The sequence below is a fragment of the Syngnathus leptorhynchus genome, chromosome 5, assembly GCF_054491065.1.
Source record: "Syngnathus leptorhynchus isolate UIUO chromosome 5, UIUO_Slep, whole genome shotgun sequence".
Classification (NCBI taxonomy): domain Eukaryota; kingdom Metazoa; phylum Chordata; class Actinopteri; order Syngnathiformes; family Syngnathidae; genus Syngnathus; species Syngnathus leptorhynchus.
In genome coordinates, this window is record NC_141199.1 from 7,958,159 (window position 1) to 7,977,268 (window position 19,110).

General features: G+C 40.9%; 1 protein-coding gene across 3 annotated transcripts; it reads right to left on the reverse strand.

The window, feature by feature from the left end:
- Nucleotides 1-524: 524 nt before the first annotated feature.
- Nucleotides 525-18,915, reverse strand: mafgb (MAF bZIP transcription factor Gb). Of its 3 annotated transcripts, none has more exons than XM_085913080.1 (3): nt 18,120-18,915; nt 4,787-4,852; nt 525-4,474 (listed from the first exon to the last, which is right to left on the reverse strand). In XM_085913080.1, the coding sequence occupies exons 1-3, from the start codon at nt 18,138-18,140 to the stop codon at nt 3,992-3,994; spliced, it is 570 nt and encodes a 189-aa protein (XP_085769206.1). In that variant the 5' UTR covers nt 18,141-18,915; the 3' UTR covers nt 525-3,991. The 3 variants fall into 3 exon arrangements, with proteins under 3 accessions (XP_085769206.1, XP_085769208.1, XP_085769207.1); XM_085913082.1 differs by having other exon boundaries at nt 18,612-18,647; XM_085913081.1 differs by lacking the exon at nt 18,120-18,915 and adding an exon at nt 10,195-10,642.
- Between the last annotated feature and the right edge of the window lie 195 nt (nt 18,916-19,110).

The window sequence follows — 19,110 nt, forward strand, 5'->3', positions numbered from 1 at the left end:
GTGTTTTTTTTTTCCATTTCAGAGGTTCAATTCAAATTGTGTTTTCGGTTTTAATACTGTATTCTAATTTTCTAAGATGGTGAACTTTGGATTTCTATTGACTGAGAGCCCAAATCGTCATGACTACAGAATCAATAATCTTTAAATATTTCACTGTGTGAAGTGCTGTGTATTGTGTTTCACTTTTGATTTGAAATAAAACAAATTGCTTCACAATATTTTGATTCATGTGTTGGAGAATAATGAAGACTATGCTTCAGGCACTTTACCAGGAGCAGTAACAGAATTCTCATTCAATCAACAGCAGCCATCAACTAACTCCCATGGCCAAGCACTCGAAACGTCTCTTTTTTTTCTTTCATCTGAAATGTTTATTTGGTTTGTTACTCGATGTGAAAAGAAAGTGGAAATAAAACGGTGCTGTCGAAATTGCACAAGAAATTGAAATGGAACAATATTTAACGTAATTTCACTTTGGTATAATAAACTCAAAGACAATTCAAAACTCTACTTTAAACCATGTTTATTGGTCATATATAAAATAAAGTAAACTGTTTATTGACAAACATACAGTATATACATCAATAAATTAAAAGAACATTAGACTGATGATGAAACAATTAATTCCATAATCACCAGTACTTTGTCATCACTTATGTATCTACAAAAAAACAATAATTTAGTAGAAGATAAATACTTACAAAGACTGTCACATTTTCAGTATTTTCCCATAGAAAGAACAGTATAATAATTTATTACACCCCATACAGAAATAGTACAAAACACATAATTTCTTATTACAGGACTTTTTCTTAACAGGCTGCGTCATAGTCGAACAAACTCACTACTTCTCTATAACTCGAAACTGACCGTTATTTACTTTCAGACACAAATATATCCCAGCTTCAATGTATGTAATCTGACCAAATGATCACCATTAAATACACGTAGTTTGAAGGGAAAACTGTCAACAGAGAGATGAAAAAGAAGAAAACAGCAAAAAAAAAAAAAAAAATGAAATGATTTGATGCTAGTGAAGGCCAGCAGAGGCAAAACAAACATTATTATTGATCAACACACCAAACAAACGATCAAAGGAATGTTTGGTTCGTTTACTCTCATTGATCAACTTTGGAGGTGGGTGAAAGGCCTTTTCGTCTGGACGTGTGATTGACTGCTCAGAGAATTAACTACGCATCAATTGGCCCCACAGAATGGTAAGAAGTTATTGATAAGCATTCTCTTCACAATCATCAGATGTTTTCAATGAGGGCCCAGTTGATTTCGTCTGTAAAACATGTTATTATTTCTTTTCCTGTGTCATAAAATATTTAGGAATATGACTTAGGAGCGGCTACCAGGGCTGGTGATGAAATACATTTGTATTAGTAAGGTAAAACGTCTACGCAAACATGTGAAGCTCATGAAATATGTTACGGAAACCCTGTTTGATAATGCCTAATGGTCACTCTTTCCAGCCGACCACATGTTTGGATGAACTCCATTCAAGATCACAAAACCAAGACCAAAAACACAACTAAGAAGCATCGCCTTTCAAACTTAAAGTGGTAGAAAAATATTCTATTTTTCCTTGTCTATGCACATTAATAAATACAATAATATGCTGTGGGGAAGCAAGATAAATCACAACACATAATCCAGATATAAACAAATAAATTGCTAAAACATTTGATACCCAGTCACATATTGTTCAACACTGTAAATATAAACTCTTTAACCTTGCCACATTACACTGAACCTGAACAATTTGACACAAGGTGACAACAGCAGTACAGCGCCTGGGTGACACAGTTTGCATATTAAAAGACAACTAAACACCAGCTTGACACTGTTACACTCACAATGTATGATATTCATCCTGAAGGTTGGCAAAGTGTGTTGAACGTGGAGAATTTTCACAAAACAGTTTCACCCTTTTTAAAAAAAAAAAAAAAAAGTACACCATATCAAACACAACAGTCAAAAAACAGAATGGAGGCATTCAACAAGCGAGACAGAGAGAAAAACACACAATTATGAGGAAGCAATACATTGAAAACAAAAACAAACTTGTAAAACGTATGGACATGATTTGCTATGTCTTCATCTGATGTCATTCTTGGCAGGTTTTTCATTTTTTTAACCCAAGATTAAATTAAATATACAAAAAAAAAATGACTTCACATTTCTTCTTTTACAGGTGTTTTTTTTTTTTTTGGAAGGATGTGACCCTTGCACACCGAGATTAGTCACAGTCTCCACTATTGAGAGCAGAACATAAAGTGAACAAAGAGTTGAAAAAAAAAAAAACTACATAAAAACCAAACATGCAAATTATGGCAAGTTCAGATGGTCCTGGAGCACACGTCGTAATGAGATGAACAAGCACAGTTACCAGCTGTGTCATCACTCGCCCTGAAATCAAACAAGTAGTACCCATCAAATATAGTTACGTTATCGTTTCCCCCATCACATACACAGCACACAGCACACCACACGCTAATTCACGGCTACACACGAGTGCCTAGTCACTAGAGAAAGAACAAAGCTATTCAGTAGTTAAGCCACTTTTGGTACAATTGCAAAATAGAGAGAGACTGTATATCAAACTGATTTTCTTACCATATTTTTCACAGGTCAATACAAACAATGCAAAGCTAATTGTCTTTATAAAATTGGAGACGCTACCATGTACGGACAATGATTATTTGTATTTTTTTTTAAGCCATTACTTTTATTTTAAATCTTGTCAGTGACTCTTCATTTATGCGAATGCACATTTAAAAATAATAATAATAATAATTATGTCAATTATTTTTTTAACTGTGGGGAGACTGTACCAGCTTTGTTGAGACTTTCCTAAACAACTATTCAAATAAGGGAAATGCATCAACAAAACAAGTTTGTTAATACAGCACATGTACAAGTGCAAAATCACATGAATGTATGCCATTACAGTTTCTATTATTATTAGCGACTACTTCACAGCTCAGAGGACAATGCAGAGTTAAATGTCATAGACATTCAGACATTCAGTTAGATTATCCCATTGATCACAGGTACAACCAATTTTTTATAAATCAAATTCCTCATGAGTCCTCCCAACATTTTAATTAGTAGTCCACGTTACTTGCCCTTCCAAAATGTTTCCAGATGTACAGTATACACTACTTGTGGAGAATTACACATGTCAAAATTATATATATCCTTCAAACTGCTGGGTTAAAAATTGGACCAACCCAGAAAATTGGGTCAATATGAACCAACTTTAAAGTTGGGTCAATTGGGTCAGTCCAATTTCTTAACTCAAATTGGGTTAGCAATTTTAAGGGTTAATTTTCTTTATCTGCTGGCTACCTGTATAGTCGTAAAAGTCAATTTTAACTCGGAAAAATGGGGAAGGGCAAATATGAGTGACGAGTGAAGAGTCTGAAATAAAAAGACAATTGAACAAACAAAGCAATCACGAATTTCACAGAATTCCTGATATTTAACAATTCACACACAGAGAACACATTTTGAACCTCATGTGAATGACAACACGGTACAAAACAGTAAAAATACACGGAACACAAGTGCGCATCATATACGTATATATTCCATCGTACTGATATGAAAAGGTTGCAACTGGATGGGACTCATCTGCAGCCAATGAAATGAGCAGGTCACATGAGATGGATGATCTAGCAGACTAAATCCATCACAGAAATGTTCCAATACCATCTGTTTGTTTAGCCACGAAATGGGAACGTTGGATCCTCACTACAAGAGTTCATTGTTCATGATCAGTTCATGATCAACTTTAAATTGACTGATTCTTTGTTAGCAAGCACTGACTACCTCGTTAAGTCCTTCCCTGCCCTGGTGAACTGTGTCAAGTGACACAAGCCCCGACCAAGGGCAGTGAAGGAGGCGCGGCAAGCAGAGAAGAAGAAATTCGGCGATGCAGTTGAATTCCATCCCGACACACCTTTGTCATTCGAAACCTCCCTCAAGACCGTGCGTCTGTTTTGGACTTTACTATTGTGATGACACTCGTCGCCGTTGCCGCCTTCCCGGGTATGAGAGGACCAATGACGGATGACGCTCCCCCTCCTCCTCCTCCCCCTCCGGCCCTGACTCCGACCCCTACAGTGGGGCTTCTCGCCACAGTCCTGGCGAAGGTCTGTAAAGCCTCGTACTTGGACCTGAGAGCGTCCAGCTCCAGGCGCATGGAAGCATTCTCATTGGCCAGTTTGTCCACTTCCTGTTGCAGCTGAGCCTTTTGCTTCTCCAGCTCTTCCTTCTGGGTAACTCTTTTTACCCGACAGCTGGCGGCGTAGCCCCGATTCTTCAGGGTGCGCCGCCGCTGCTTCAGTTGCAGGATCTCCTCCTTGGTGAGACCCCGGAGATGCTGGTTAAGCTCCCGCACCGACATGGTCACCAGCTCGTCATCTGTCAAGCTGGTGCCATTCTCCCCCGGCTCTCGCTTCACCTTTATCGAGTTTGAAGGAATCAGATCAAATCAATCAATCAAAAACAACAATCTGAGCGATATACTGTTTGGGCATGGCAACATGGGGTAACAACATGAATGCTCATAATTGATTGTTAGTATGCTGCACTACGTACTGCCATGCCCATTTACTGTTTAATAAATTGTCTTACTTCTATGCTATGATGTCATAAAATTCATGGAGCTAACACAGCAATCGCCATGCTGTCTAAACACTCAGCAATGTAAATTCCAGCCTAATCGGGATTTACTTGGTAAACCTGCCTGAACTTGGTGGATGTTCTCGCTCACCTTTAAGGCTTTATTTCCTTTGTTTGTCGTCGTCATGCCACAGGAGCCTTGCTCTTCTGAACAGACCTACACAAATGCAGAAAAAAATATAACCGTTATCCACTATGTGTACAGAAGCTTGATTTAAAGAAAAAAATAGGCCTATATTATTTTCATAATTAATGATTGTTATTTGTGTTTCACTACCCACCAGACAAACCAAATCCAATAGTACCTCTCAAGGACTGTTGTTTGGACACATTAAACGTTGTGCATCAATACACTCAGAATGTATGAGTGAAAGTGACATGCAATATTTCTTAGAATTTCCCCGACTTCCTGTTTGGTGATCGTTACAGTGATAGTACCAACTGTCACAGAACAGAGCAGGGCCGCCAAGTGGGGGTCGGACCAAGATTTATTGAAGGGAAAGGGGTAGTGGAGAACAGGATAACAGGTCGGGCAACAGACGGGTAGCATACAGGATAGCACCGTGGGCAACAGACGGATAGCATAAAGGAAAGCAACATGGGGCAACAGACAGGTAGCAGCAGGTAGGGCAACAGAACGACTTGACACAGAGGGAAGGGTGTGCGGGGTTTATATAGGGCGGCGAACGAGCCGGGAGCAGGTGTGGAAATGAGTCGTAAGTGCGGGCAATCGTTGTAAACGGAACGGGAGGGGCAGGAGATATGAGCTGTCCAGAGTACCGTTGATACGGATGCATGACACCCACAGCTTTTTGTTACGTTGAACTGCTTTTGGTTGGCTTCAGGCCAATCGTTAAGAAGTAAACTGAGAGAAGAGGAAGTAATAGAATTTGTGGGAAGGACTCCAGGGAAAAAAACCAACTGTTTCAACCCTTACACTTTCATACAGTGTATGAGAAAGCAGCATATAAGAAAGCAGAGCTACGTATTAAATCAAACAAGAATACAAATGTCTAACGATAACAAAAATAAACGTACAAAGCACGAGTACGGTCTACATGTCGTTGCTTAAAGGGGGAAACAAAAGACAAAAGCCTGGAGATAAAGACTTCAACACAGGCGGGCAAAAAGATGACATCAGCCTTCCAAGTGCACATCTCCACAAGAGGATGCTTTGTGTTCGAGCACGCGAGTCCATCTCTCATTTCTCAGACCTCTGTGTGTGTGTGTGTGTGTGTGTGTGTGTGTGTGTGTGTGTGTGTGTGTGTGTGTGTGTGTGTGTGTTCACTAAAGGGTGTCTCTTGTTGCTGCTCTGACCTAAGCGATCATCATGAGACCAGTCACGATGACTCAGCAGATTCCAGCTGGCCTCACTCTCCTCCCCTCTGCTCTTTCCTCTCATTGCCGCGCAAATTTCATCTCTCTTGCTATCAGGCCACCCTTTTACTACACGACACATGACACACATCACTACCAAACATGTGGCAACAAAAAAAACATTTTGCCTGCAGATATTTGATCATCTTTACAAGCATCATTGGGTTTCTTGAAAAGCACTATCAGTGTCATTCATATTCTTCTTCATTTTCTTCTTCTTCTTCTTAATTTGGCCCAGCAACATTGAGCAGTCAACCTCCCCCACAGTGCACTTCCGTCGCTGTGATGCTACAGATTCAATCGTTAAAAATAGCAGCAGATCAAAGAAAATGTACATTACACGCAACGTATGCATAGCCAGCGTAACCCACAACTGTGCCATCATCATTTTTTAACAGCTTTTCCCAATTCATCTACCTGCCACCAACATTATGACCACTTAAAGATTTGAATACTTTTCTTACCTCATTAAACTCAATGAAAGAGTCGATATATACAATATGATATAGTGTAGCTCTACAACACAGCAAAGTAGAACCTCAACACTATCTATTCGTGACGGTCAATCAAAACGGAGTATTATTGTGTTTGTAAAGGCAGATTTTTTGATTTAGCAGTAGCTCTCTTGAATTGTGCATGCAGTGTGCTGGGATGCATTGTACGCTCCCGTAGCTGGAGATGCATCATCATCATCACACAATAGATGGATCAAAGACATGAAGACTAAGGGTGCCTTTGGGGCTGGGGGGGTGGAGATACGGTGGGGGGATGTGAAAACAGAGAGGCAAAAAAAAAAAAAAGGAGGCGTTTTTACTGCCAGGCACAGGTTTATTTCCCCCGTGCCCAACCCCCAACCTCCATAACCCCCCCCATCTACATACAAACAAAAAAGCATGCCAACACATTCCCCTGCCACCATGCTAGGGGAGGCACAAGAATATCCACATGTTCCACTGCAAGAACCCAAACGTGCAAATGCGTTCAAGTTCAACACAATACAAGCAAGCGTTAAGATGACCATACGTATTTCGTCGAGACATCAGTGACTTGGAACAAGCCATATAAGAGGGACATAAAAATGATGACCCTATGAGCACTGAAAGGTCCCTTAGAGAACCAAAAATGCATTTTATTTTACAATATTGAACTCAGTATCTTTCATAACAACACATTATTGAAGTTTAATACATATAGTAAAATTATGTTTTTCTTCCATTTCATTTTATGTGCATCTTATCTCACAGGGAAAGGATTCCACTCTTTTTTTTTTGTCTAATGGCAATTGAGCCCTTTGCCACAATTTCTAGCTTTACAGTTACCACCTCTGGTCTCTAGTTGGCGTATGTTGCAGTAAAGATGTCTGCTGTGGCACATGAAGATATCAAATGTCATATTAAATGTAATTATAGTCCGGCAAACACGACGCTATTATGGGTCTCTATGTCAAATGAGATACTGTATTTGAGCAAGTACTGAATTTCTTTATTTTTCATTACCGTGTTGTTACTTGGTTACTTAGTGAGCATCACGATACAAAATTCAATCAAAAACTAAAAAAGAATGTAAAAAAAGAAGCTTCATGTCCCTATAAATGCATGAACAGTATACAGTAATGTACAATACATTATAAAACATTTTACAATAGTTTCCGCCCTGACAAAGCGCTTTATAAAAACATCCGTCCATTTTCTGAACCACTTGACCTCAGGGGGGTCGCGGGTGTGCTGGTGCCTATCCCCAGTGGCAGTTCTAAACTGAATTACTCCCTGGGTGAGACTATTTCCGAGCACTCCCCCACCCTTGACGTAAAAAAAAACAAAAAAAACCACCATATTTTATTTTGCACAGATGTTATTTTTAGAACCAAAATTTTAGAAGCGCCCCTGTAATTGCAATTGAGCTTGGTATACGACAATTCAACTCTTTTACAGAACATCCCTCTATGAATTATACATTTATATAAACATGCCTTTATGTGCTAAATGTCATTAATGTAAATATAATAATGTACGGAATAATTTAATAAATAATCATAAGAAATAATAATGTAATAAATGTTATAAATGACAATCTGTCTTTCAAGGAAGGAGGAACGATTAGTTCCTAGGGAAGGTTCCTGAATTCTGTGCTTGGCACACTTCCAGTTATGATACAAAATACAGTTGTCATGAAAAATAGTTGAGCTCGTGAATGGCAAACGATTGTCTATGAAACTAATTTCAGATATGAACATTCCGTTAACTAATCACGTAACAACGTTAACCCAAGGGAAATAAGTAGGTCTAATAAGTGAATTTGTAACAGTTTTGTTGCAAAGCACAATCTTATCATCTTAACATTATATATCATATTTATCGAGTTAAGACCGAATTATAAATTGTAGCCTATAAGCAAAGCAAGCATAAGGGAAGGTGGAAAAATAACCTAAACAGAATGCTAACAAACGTAAAAGGTAGGCTATATCACAAATTATTATTAGCCCTTAATTTACAGTGTTGGGAACTCGTGCCGCCCCCCAAGTGCCATTAAAAAAAAAAAGCCCCATTTGGCCACCCGTGCCAAAAACCACTACTGCCTATCCTCAAATGACTTCTGGCAGTAGGCAGGGGACACCCTGAACTGGTTCCCAGCCAACTGCAGGGCACACCTAGATAACCATTTGCACTCACACTCACTCCTACGGGCAATTTGGAGTGTTCAATCGGCCTACCATGCATGTTTTTGGGATGTGGGAGGAAACCGGAGTGCCCGGAGAAAACCCATGCGGACACGGGGAGAACATGCAAACTCTTCACAGGAAGGCCGGAGCTGAAATACATAACTGTGAGCCGGCCATGCTAACCAGTTGACCACCATGACGTCTTAGGAAAACATATAATAACAATACAACAGAAAATATCACATAAAACATTAATTGGCTATAGAAATATCACAATCCCTCCATATGCCATTTTGTTTGAAGTGGTTAGAGATAAAAGAGGAGAGATTCAAATTCTCCTTTCACCAGTGGATCAAAGGCATCTGCTCGAGCTAAGTTTGAAAAGTAAACAATTAGCTGGAGAATCCATGCAAAAAAAAAAAAGGTTTCATATATTTCATTTTAAAAGATTCTCCACAATTGTAAAACTATATAATGCATTCTATATAATTTGGACACGAGACTTTCTTACAATATCAGTTTTGTTTCAGGTCACGGCGCAGTCTATAAGTTAAACATGAGCCTAGCACAAGTCGAGCACAAAGCACAGTATGAGTGTGCACATGGGTAGAATTTTCATTCTTTTGTTATTCTCATACACACACGCAGTTAAAATTGCCTTTGTGGGAGTGAGTCCAGCCAATTTGCCCCCCGGCCAATGGTAGCGGGTCCTCGTTAACGTCGTCGCTTGAGAGGCAGGTAGTCTACATGTCAGATAATAAAATTGACTCGCTGGAGTTCATATAGGACATTGACGGCAGTGAAGTGGTACTCGGAGACATTTTCAGAACTCGGAATCCATCTGCCTGTACCTAGGTCAAGTTCACCAAAATGGCATCACACCAACTTGCGCCACAACTTAGACCTGCTTTCAGATGTTCTAATGTTTAGTCTACTTTCAGACACCAAATTGAGTGTGCCGGGGGTTGTGTAAAATAAAATACACTCAGCCAGCCAGAAAACCCAGCATGGTGCAGCAGTCTTCCAGATTCACGATAAAACACGACTAACATCTACATGAAGATCAAAATATGTCAATTTTTAAGCCTGAGCGGACGTGTGCTGTCTACGTAAATAGTGTCCTCGGGGCAGGAATGCAAATAACATATGCATCATCTTCTTAATATCAATCGTATCAATTTTGTGTGTGTTTTAAAAAAAAAAAAAGCTTTTGAAGGTGGACATAATGTGGTATTGACGCTAAGGACACAAACATTTTGCTGTTCAGCAGTTTGTGAAGGTGCACCACTCAGCACTATTTGATCATGTAATAATGTATCGTAGATTGCTACAAGTTTAACCATGTTGGGAAAAGAACTGTTAAATACTGCACACACAAAAGAAGCTCTTTTTATAATAGACAAAAAAAAAGGTGCCCGCCCTGCTGCGTAAAATTGTCTCGGACAGCACAGGTCATGTGTCACCTGGGTTAGGGATCATCTGCTGAGCAAGGCCATCGCCATTCATCTTGTGCTCGATAGTGGCGTCCTTCCCAAAGTGCATGTGGGGTGGTCGTGGTGCTGTGGTCAATGCCGCTCACCGCCACTCTTGCTACAACAGACAGCTTTTCTGCTGTGCTCGGCTGTATTTTTTTTTTTTATGTAGCCACAGAAAGAACGCTGACGACTCAAGAGCCGAGCTGCTTATGGTTACCGCTGAAAGACAGCACACACAGAAACAAACATACAAACGCACACACGCGCAAACAGATGACATGCCGTGGAGATAGGTAAACACAAGCGGAGATAAGACTGTGAGGAGAAAAGAGGAGGTGATGCTGGAGGAGTTGTGTGAAGGAGGACGGAAAGAATGCTGACGTCTCCAGAGCTGATTAGCGCTACAGCGGAGACATCACACCCACAGCTGAGGAAAATGCTGAGTATGGAGAGAGGACCGGCTGGGGGGTGCAAATGACAAGGGAGACAGAAAAGAACTTGAGCAGGGGGGGGGGGGGGGGGTGTTATAGGTAGGGATGGTACAGCAAGGGAGGAGGGGAGGACGCAGAGGGGGTGGGAGGGTGTTTGGGGGAAAATGCATCCTCAACACATTTGTAAGAGCTTAGCTGTTGGGCACGGAGGTTGGGAGGAGGGAGGATAGAGAGAACACCAGCAAGGGGAGGGGGGGGGTAGCGGCGGGGGGATTGGGGTCGGGGAGAAAAGAACTGAGCTCAGCAACGACCATGGCTAAAACCTCCAATTAGAAAAGTTCTGAAGCTGATCCAGTGCAACAAAACTACTAGTGACCATCTGACACACACATAACACAAAATCTTGGACCGGGTGAAACGGTTGATAATCATAGACAGCAAAAGAATAAACACTTTTATGTCGTGCAGACGGAAAGTAATGTGTGTGCGTGCATGCGTTTGTGTGGCTAATTATAATTCTTTGAGGAAAAAAACGTTTGCGTCAGGCCCATAACAACACGGAGAGAAATTTCTTAGAAAGCGTCTTCTAGCCACAGACACAAATAAACCCCAGGGCTTGCGAGCGTGGATGTAGGCAAGCACAAACAAGTCAACACAGAGAGAATGATTAAGAATAACTCGTTAGAGTGGTGCAGTGGAGAGTCTATATTTAGTCGGTAATCCCGGCATGACAACAAGTTGCCTGCAAGTGACCGAGCGATCATTGAGTGGAGTAGGACGCTGAGATCACAAAAGACAAATGTGAAAAATGACAGATTCAACAGTTCACCTTGCTTGTAATCAGAGGGATCAAACTTGCACTACGCTATGTTGAGCAGGGAGTGTTAGCAAATAATTAACATTGAGCTCAGTAGAAAGGCTAATTGAGATTTAGGAATTAGATCAGCAATAATGGCAACTTGTGAGAGAGGGAGTGGCCTCGCGGCAGAGATCATGAAGAGAGTGAGGAGACCAACACAAGGATATATTTTCTGGGTTTAAATATGTGAGCCGGAAGCTATTAAATGGGAAGATTGCAGAGCGTGAAAAACGCGTGAAGAAATAGGGAGAGAAGCGGAAGACATGGGGGACATATTGGACAAGTAAAACTCTTGTCCGATGAATGGCAATATGCACGTACCATCCACAATATTAGGAACACTTTGGTGGTTGTTTGGTGGAAACAATATAGTTGTGCTTTTTCAAATTTCAGGGGAAAACTGTGACCAGGATTATAAATGGGATTTTTTACACAAGTTGGGGAAAAAAATAAACAACTCCCTCTAGACATATGAGTGTCGAACCCGGAAGGGACAACATTTATAAGTGCCTTGCACTCTGCTTCTGAGAAGTCACGGCTAGCCATGTTTTCTATCCATCCATTCATTTTCTATGTCGTCATTAATGATCACAGTCTTGTCTGTACTTGTCTGTATTGTTCATTTAAAAAAAAAAACCACTAATTATTTGAGTTAAATTTAAAAAAGAGACATTGATAATTTTTTTTTTTTAAATGTTCCCATTTGTTTTGGATTTTTTTCCCTTTACTATACTGAGTGCAAACTGAACTGTGAACTTTTGTTTTTGGAGTACGCTTCTGGGCAATAATACATTTATTTGGTTTTACTGTTTTACAGCTCAAGCTATGAAGATGGATGTCATAAAAACAAGTATGCCACAATAGTTTTGATAGTAGTTTTGATATGATATTCGATAGTAAGTTAATTAGTTGAATAGTACGTTAGTAGGATTACGTAAAGTCTACATAAGCTGCATCCATTCGTGTTCTATTCCCCTTGTCCTCATTAGTGTCACTAGTGAGTTAACTTTGAGCGAGAAGCAGGGCTCATCTTAAATTGGTTTCCAGTCACACTTAAACTCACCATTTGAAGAAAGAAAAAGAAAAAGAGAAAATGCTGCATGCTGTAAATGTTTACCTGACTTTTTATAGGCATGACGGACACCTACAGGACTAGAGTGGAACAGTATCGCTTCGTAAATCAAAGGTCAATGGGACACATTTGGATCGTCTTGCCTTTGTGGATGTCTGTAATCTACTAGCCAGTAAATGTAGAGAAGGAATAATCACTGTCTCAAGAGTTATCTGTGTGTGCAAGATGGTTAAGAGTGCATGAGCCAGTGATTGTGCAAAGTGAGTTATTAAAAGTGAGGAAAAAGTCCTGGCGTCAACACGATTTTCCCATTGCAGGTAGTAAGTTGGAGTGTGATGATTATTTTCCCAACACAAGCAAAAAAAAAAAATGCATCGTCAGACTGTTGAGCCCTGGCTCTGCTTTTTTTTTTTTTTTTCAGAAGAGAAAATCATCCTTGGTCAAATTGGTTCTCATTTGGCTTGTACAATCAGAGGGCCACAAGAAAAATATTAGTGACGAGTAAAAGCAAGTAAAATGATGTTCATGAAGTTGAAAATAATTCAGTTTGACATAGTATCCTGCCCATTCTAATTAAACTATCCCATTTATTGCCACTATTTTGGAATCGCAAAGTCAAATTTGGAATTTTATGATGTCTATTCTTGCATAGAGCAAGTTAAGATTGTTTTCCTTGTGACATTATAAGGAGAAGCTGTCTACTCAAATTGCATTAGTCAGGGGTGTCAAACTCCTTTTTGTCGCGAGCCGCATCGTAGTCATAGTTTCACTCGGAGGGCCATTAGGATTGTCACCGTCTTCAGTATAGGCTACAAACCAAACTACTTTTGAAATCAGAGACTAGTAAAAAACTGTTCAAATGTTTTAAAAAGACAAATGGTAATAAAAATTGCAAACAATATCTTTAAAGTGAAGACAATTTGTAATTTTAGTAATGACACAAAGTCAATGCAAAATTGGTTTTCGCGGGCCACATAAAATGATGTGACGGGCCATATATGGCCCCCGGGCCTTGAGTTTGACACCTATGGCATTAGTTGTGTAAGCTTCTGTATGAACTCATAAGTGCAATAATGACATGCTATTATTACACTGGCGTAGTGCAGAGCTCCCAGTAGAGCTGTGAAGTGCATCTGTCACTCTGTGCTCTCTGTTGACAAGTGCGCAGTTCGGAAATAGAGCACATGCTCATCTCAGAAAGTGTACACATGAGCGTACACTTTGTAGCTGGCCTAGTTCCTCTTGAGCTGTGAGGTTGAATGTCACCAGGAGGTTGCATGTGTGGCCAACGGACAGTTGCTACTCAAGTGTGATGCATGTTGTCGGGTATTCAAAGTAAAAAAAAAAACATCCATCTGTCTGTCGTCTGTATGACTTTTTAGGTTGCAAATCTATTGGAGTTTGTTCAACGAGTTATCTAAGATTCATCAGACAAGAGATTACGACGAGTGATGGTATTGGATGATTGTTTTTTTTGTTTTTTTAGTTTGTCATCCTCCGTGAAGCAGAAAGTAGTCTGTTAAAGTAAACTATTACTAAATAAATACAAATGTGGCTCTTTAAAAGTGTGTTAGTCTTACTTTTGTTAGGAGCTGGACCTTGATTGGCTACACGACAGTATTTGTGAGCATCACAAGGTGAATATGTCAATGGCGAAATGAACAATTTGCAGTAATTCCCATTTAACAAGATGCAACAAAACAGCAAACGACAAAATTGAATCTTGTGATAACGTTTAAAAAGGACAATTAAGAATGTACTTTGTTGCAAGAGCTGTTGATGCGTTTCCTTTTCTTTTCTTTTCTTTTCTTTTCTTTGCTCTCTGAACTTGATACAATATGTGCACGTTTCCAAATAAGGACGTTTCATGAATTCCAAGCACAATTCTGGTATCGTCACACTGCAGTCAGAAATGCGCAAGATGATGCAACTGGTAGAAAACCACTCGTACAGATGCTCGTGTGACCAACACCTTGCATCTCAAACGCTACACGCCATTCCTAATACCGAAGCGTAGCATAAAAAGCAAAGGCAATAAAGTGGTTGGGCGTCTTATTTACCAAGTGAACGCCGAAGCCCTTGGAAGAAATACATTAGAGGTGCCAAACACGAGCACAGATTGTAGCTTGATTACTGATAAATAAAAGCTGCTTTGTATAATTGGGATCTTGAATTCGCCGCAGTCATTTCAGCACTGGAGGTTGAATTAGTAAAACGAGTGGCTTCACCTCAACTAAACCAGCTTTCAGGTTCTTAACCACATTTAGTTTATGTTGCATTTGTTTTTCTGTCTCCTCAGGGAGATAAACACCTTTGGAGTTTGGGCTAATTTAACATACACAGCAAGGAGACACATCTTACAGCAAATTCACCCCCCCCAAAAAAAAAAAAAAAACAACAACGGTGGAGCATAGAGATGATTATGCACCAGATCTGCTTACACCATATTTCATCATTACCGTTGGGGGGGAGAAAGAAAGACTCAACTATTGATCTGCCCAAATGCTTTCCCCTCACATACTCCCTGTGCTTCTTCTGTCATTTATTCTTCTTCTTTTACTTCCACTTCACTCCAACTAGACTTTTATAAAATGGAGCCGATAGTAGCAAAATAAATCGAGATCCACAACACATACAACCGTTCGAATTTAAAAATACACCCGTCGAAGGTGAACACTGTATTAATGAGCAAATCCATTATAAGACACTACCAGTAATTGCAAAGCGAAAGTATGGTGATGACCACAGAAATGGAAATTATTTCTAAAGTTTATTATTGTATTTATTAATTTTATTGCAGGCTATTTCATTTTCTTTATAGCTATGCAATTTTAATTTTGCGGCATTTATTTTTGTTCGTGTAATACAAACTGGAGGCTTTTGCACATTGCTGTGGCAGTTCTTTTTTTAAATAAAAAAATGATAAACCAGGCGGCACTTTTTATTTATTAGTATTTTAATTGATTGCTACAGTGATTTTACGGTAAATAAACAGCCTCGATGATATAATTAGTAGCCCATTTAACGCTTTATCACTTGGAATGATGTCATTTCACCCCAGTCCTCTCTGTAAGGGTAACACTGCTGCAATAACTTTATAGTAGGTCTATCAATGATTCCTAATCAATATTATTGGCAGAAATAAAGTGCTGCAAAATCAAATTTTGCTCAAGACACTATGTGGGCCAGTCGACTCTGCTCTACGTGTGGATGTCTCTTACACACAAAGTCACACATACACACACACACACACACACACACACCTACACGCACACGGGACAAGTCAAAGAAACTCGCTGTGGTAAGTAACAAGTGAAAACGCCATCTGTCAAGCGAGGGAGCATTTGCTTTGCCTCAGCATTTTCAGGGGAATGCCTTGAAGACAAAAAGGTCCTTGTTCTCAATCTCTCCACAAATCCCATCTCTCATTCTTCCTTCATCCCCCTTTGCTCCACGCGCATTTTGCCGCCGCTCCGCCACCATCAGCAAAGTTGCACACATAAGCATTGGTCAGCGTTCAATTACTGCGAACACCAGGGAAGGATGGGGGAAAGTACTTGACAGAGAAATGCACTTCAAGCACTGATTAAATACTGATACCAAGTATAAAAAGCTTAGCCCCTAGGTTGTGTGTGTGTGCGCCTGTGTGTTGTGTGTATGTGAATGAGAGAGAAAGCGGGGGGGGGGCACGTTTCTATCCAATACTGATACAACTATTTCATCATTATGACCCTCTATTACAGTACTTGCCAACTTGCTTACTACATACTTTTGATACACTCTGCAGAGTGCTGACTCTAACTAAAGCTGCTGATTTGGAATCATTAGGGGGTGAAGTTTCAGTTTTCTTAGGTCCACAGAGCTTCCCTATTACTCTTGAGTTGCAATGCGCACAGGTTGCAACCCGTCAGCAGGTAATGCAATAATCATAAGTCAATGAGGAGGAAGCGCTCACTTGCAACACCCGAGAGATAATTGCTTTATATTTCTCGTTATTTCATTATTAATTTTGATATATTACTAGCCAGGCTGGGTTAATGAACTTCATTAGCGATTCATCTATTTCCGAGACTGGTTATCCTTTTCGGGGTCAACTGGGAGCTATAGCTTATACCAGCTGCCTTTGGGTAAAAGGATTGGACTGGTCAGTCTCAGGGCACAAACAGCGGCAGATTATTTACAATCATCGCATCACCCGATCACTAAGCGGGGATTGAATACACGCAGACGTTCAGGAGAAAGGACCACGATTCCATGGGTAACCTTGAGCTCTGCCAAATTTTGTCGAAATATGACAAGCACACTTTAAATATGATATTGTCTTGATTGCGTGAATAGGTAGTCTTCGTAGGAAACCAGTAAGGAATGTATTTTCCTTGTAAAGGATTCACAATCACTTTAAAGGTTCTGAGTGACGTCATCAGGTGTTCTGTTGGAAATAACCAATTTCACTCAATTTAGATGTCAAATATTTTAAACCAAGCACAACCAAAGAAAATACTCTAGCTCCCCAAATGTTTATCGAAACGTTCATTAAAACCAAGGTAGGTTTTATTCCTAATAAGTATGGCACTGTAAGACTTAGTAGAGTATTAACATTCCGGTTAACCGGAGAAAAACAAAAAAACTCAAGCCTATATTGACACGTATTGCTGAGATAGAAATGGCGTCTATGTTTAAAAACACGCAGGAAATTTCAAAATACATCCGAACTGTATTTATTATATGTAAGTATTTATTTTTACCTATGTAAATTGTACAGTTCGTACATTTTATTTTGTGATTGTTTTACATACCACTCCCGCACTGACCTTTTTTTTTTTTTTATTAATTTCCTCAAAAAACGTAAAATATCTTGAGTGAAATGCTGGCGACATATAGTGACAATTAGAACAATTAGATGATTTTCCGCTCCCAACTCACATCACGACTGTTTGGTAGTGCCGAAGATTTTTCGAAGGTTAAATACGCGCTTGGGCTCAATAAGTGTTGGCAAACACTGAGATCAAACTTAGTCGTAATCTTCAAATCCATGGAAAATAAGCGTCACGTTCCTCATCGCGATGGGCGGGTGCACTTGTTTGCAAGGCGCCCCCCCAATAGAAAGCGAACGCTTTTCCCTCGCTTAAGACCTTTGTCCGCCCGCCCGCCTCCCACCCGCCGATGCCATGTTGCCATGGTTCCCCCTCATGCCTCCTTCTTTAACGTTCACAAATAACACCGACGTGATCAATCAGCCTCAAAAAAAAAAAAAAAGCGCGAACCGGACCAACGAAACGAGACGCTACAAGGCGAGGTATCTCCACCGCGTTTTGTTCCACATTCCTCCGGGTAGGAAGAAAGAGGCCCGTCGGAGGGCACAAAGCAAAATGTCAAAACACGCACGAGGCAAAGCAGCGAGCGCCGCTCCATGGCTCTCCCAAGCTAGCTGCTGACAGAATTCCGTCATGAATTCAACTTAAAGTGTGAAGCCAAGCAGGAGGAGAGTCAAATACATTGACAGCAAAATAAAAAAAAATAAAAAAAACAGTTGATCTGGCACGACGCGTACCTGCGAACAAGCGCTGGCCATGCAGCCGCTTTCAGCACCTCCGCGCGGGGGATAGTCGGCGAGGCGAGTTCCGCGCTCTCCGTCTTCCGACTTGTTACTTAACACATTTCTCGACTTTTCCCCCTTTCTCGCTACACACGTCTAATGGCTTGCAAGACAGGCGTCACCCCCGCCGACCTTTGCTGTCAACGTGCCCTCGCCCCCCTCTCATTCCGACACATGGCTTCTTCTTTCCAAGGTTGCCAGTCACATCGTGCACATCGTGCTCCCCCTTTGTCCGTATTGTGGAATCACCGTTCAGAGCCGCTCGTACGGTCGGTCCCGACTGGACGGACGACCGGCCGGCCGGGTGGGTCGTGATGATTCAGCGCTTCTACGAGGGGGGGCTTTTAAAAACAACAGCTCGACGCCGCGCGCACTCAGCCAAACAAGGCCACTTTTATTCAGCACTTTTGTGGAGATTTGAAGTTGGGATGTGAACTGCTGACTCACCAGAAGTGGAAACCGCACCGGCGCCGTCCGTCCGTCCGTCCGTCCGACCAACCCGCCCGCCCGCCCCCGACCCTCGATGGCCGGCGTTGGCCTGACGGTTGAAGGTGCTCAAGTGATCGCAGAGCGAAAAGGAAGGAGCAACGTTTGGCCCCTCTCCTTCGCTTGACGCCTTGTGTCACAACCGCCTTGTGCGCTGTATCCACTCCTTCCTCGCTTGTTTCGGTCTGGTCTCAAGCGAGAGACTCAAGTGATGTTTGGATCACATGGTTTCCATTCATGAAGACGCTACGTAACCCGCATTTAAAGAGACACGGCCCACTACTACGAACAACAACAACACTCGAGTCACAAGTGGAGGATTAAGTGGAGGATTTCCTTTCTGCAAATTCGGTTACCAAGAGAGAATGCAGCCTTTATCATCTCGCACTTCCTGACTGTTTTTACCCAATAACTCAGAAAAACACACAAGTCACGAGAATTATCCTAACAAACACAATTA

Bases quoted from the DNA above. Each gene is read 5' to 3' on its own strand.
- mafgb (XM_085913080.1), bottom strand. From the start codon at position 18,140: ATGGCCAGCGCTTGTTCGCAG. The intron at 4,853-18,119 runs GTACGCGTCGTG...GCATTTGTGTAG, and splicing joins TGGCCAGCGCTTGTTCGCAG to GTCTGTTCAGAAGAGCAAGG. The intron at 4,475-4,786 runs GTGAGCGAGAAC...AACTCGATAAAG, and splicing joins AAGGAAATAAAGCCTTAAAG to GTGAAGCGAGAGCCGGGGGA.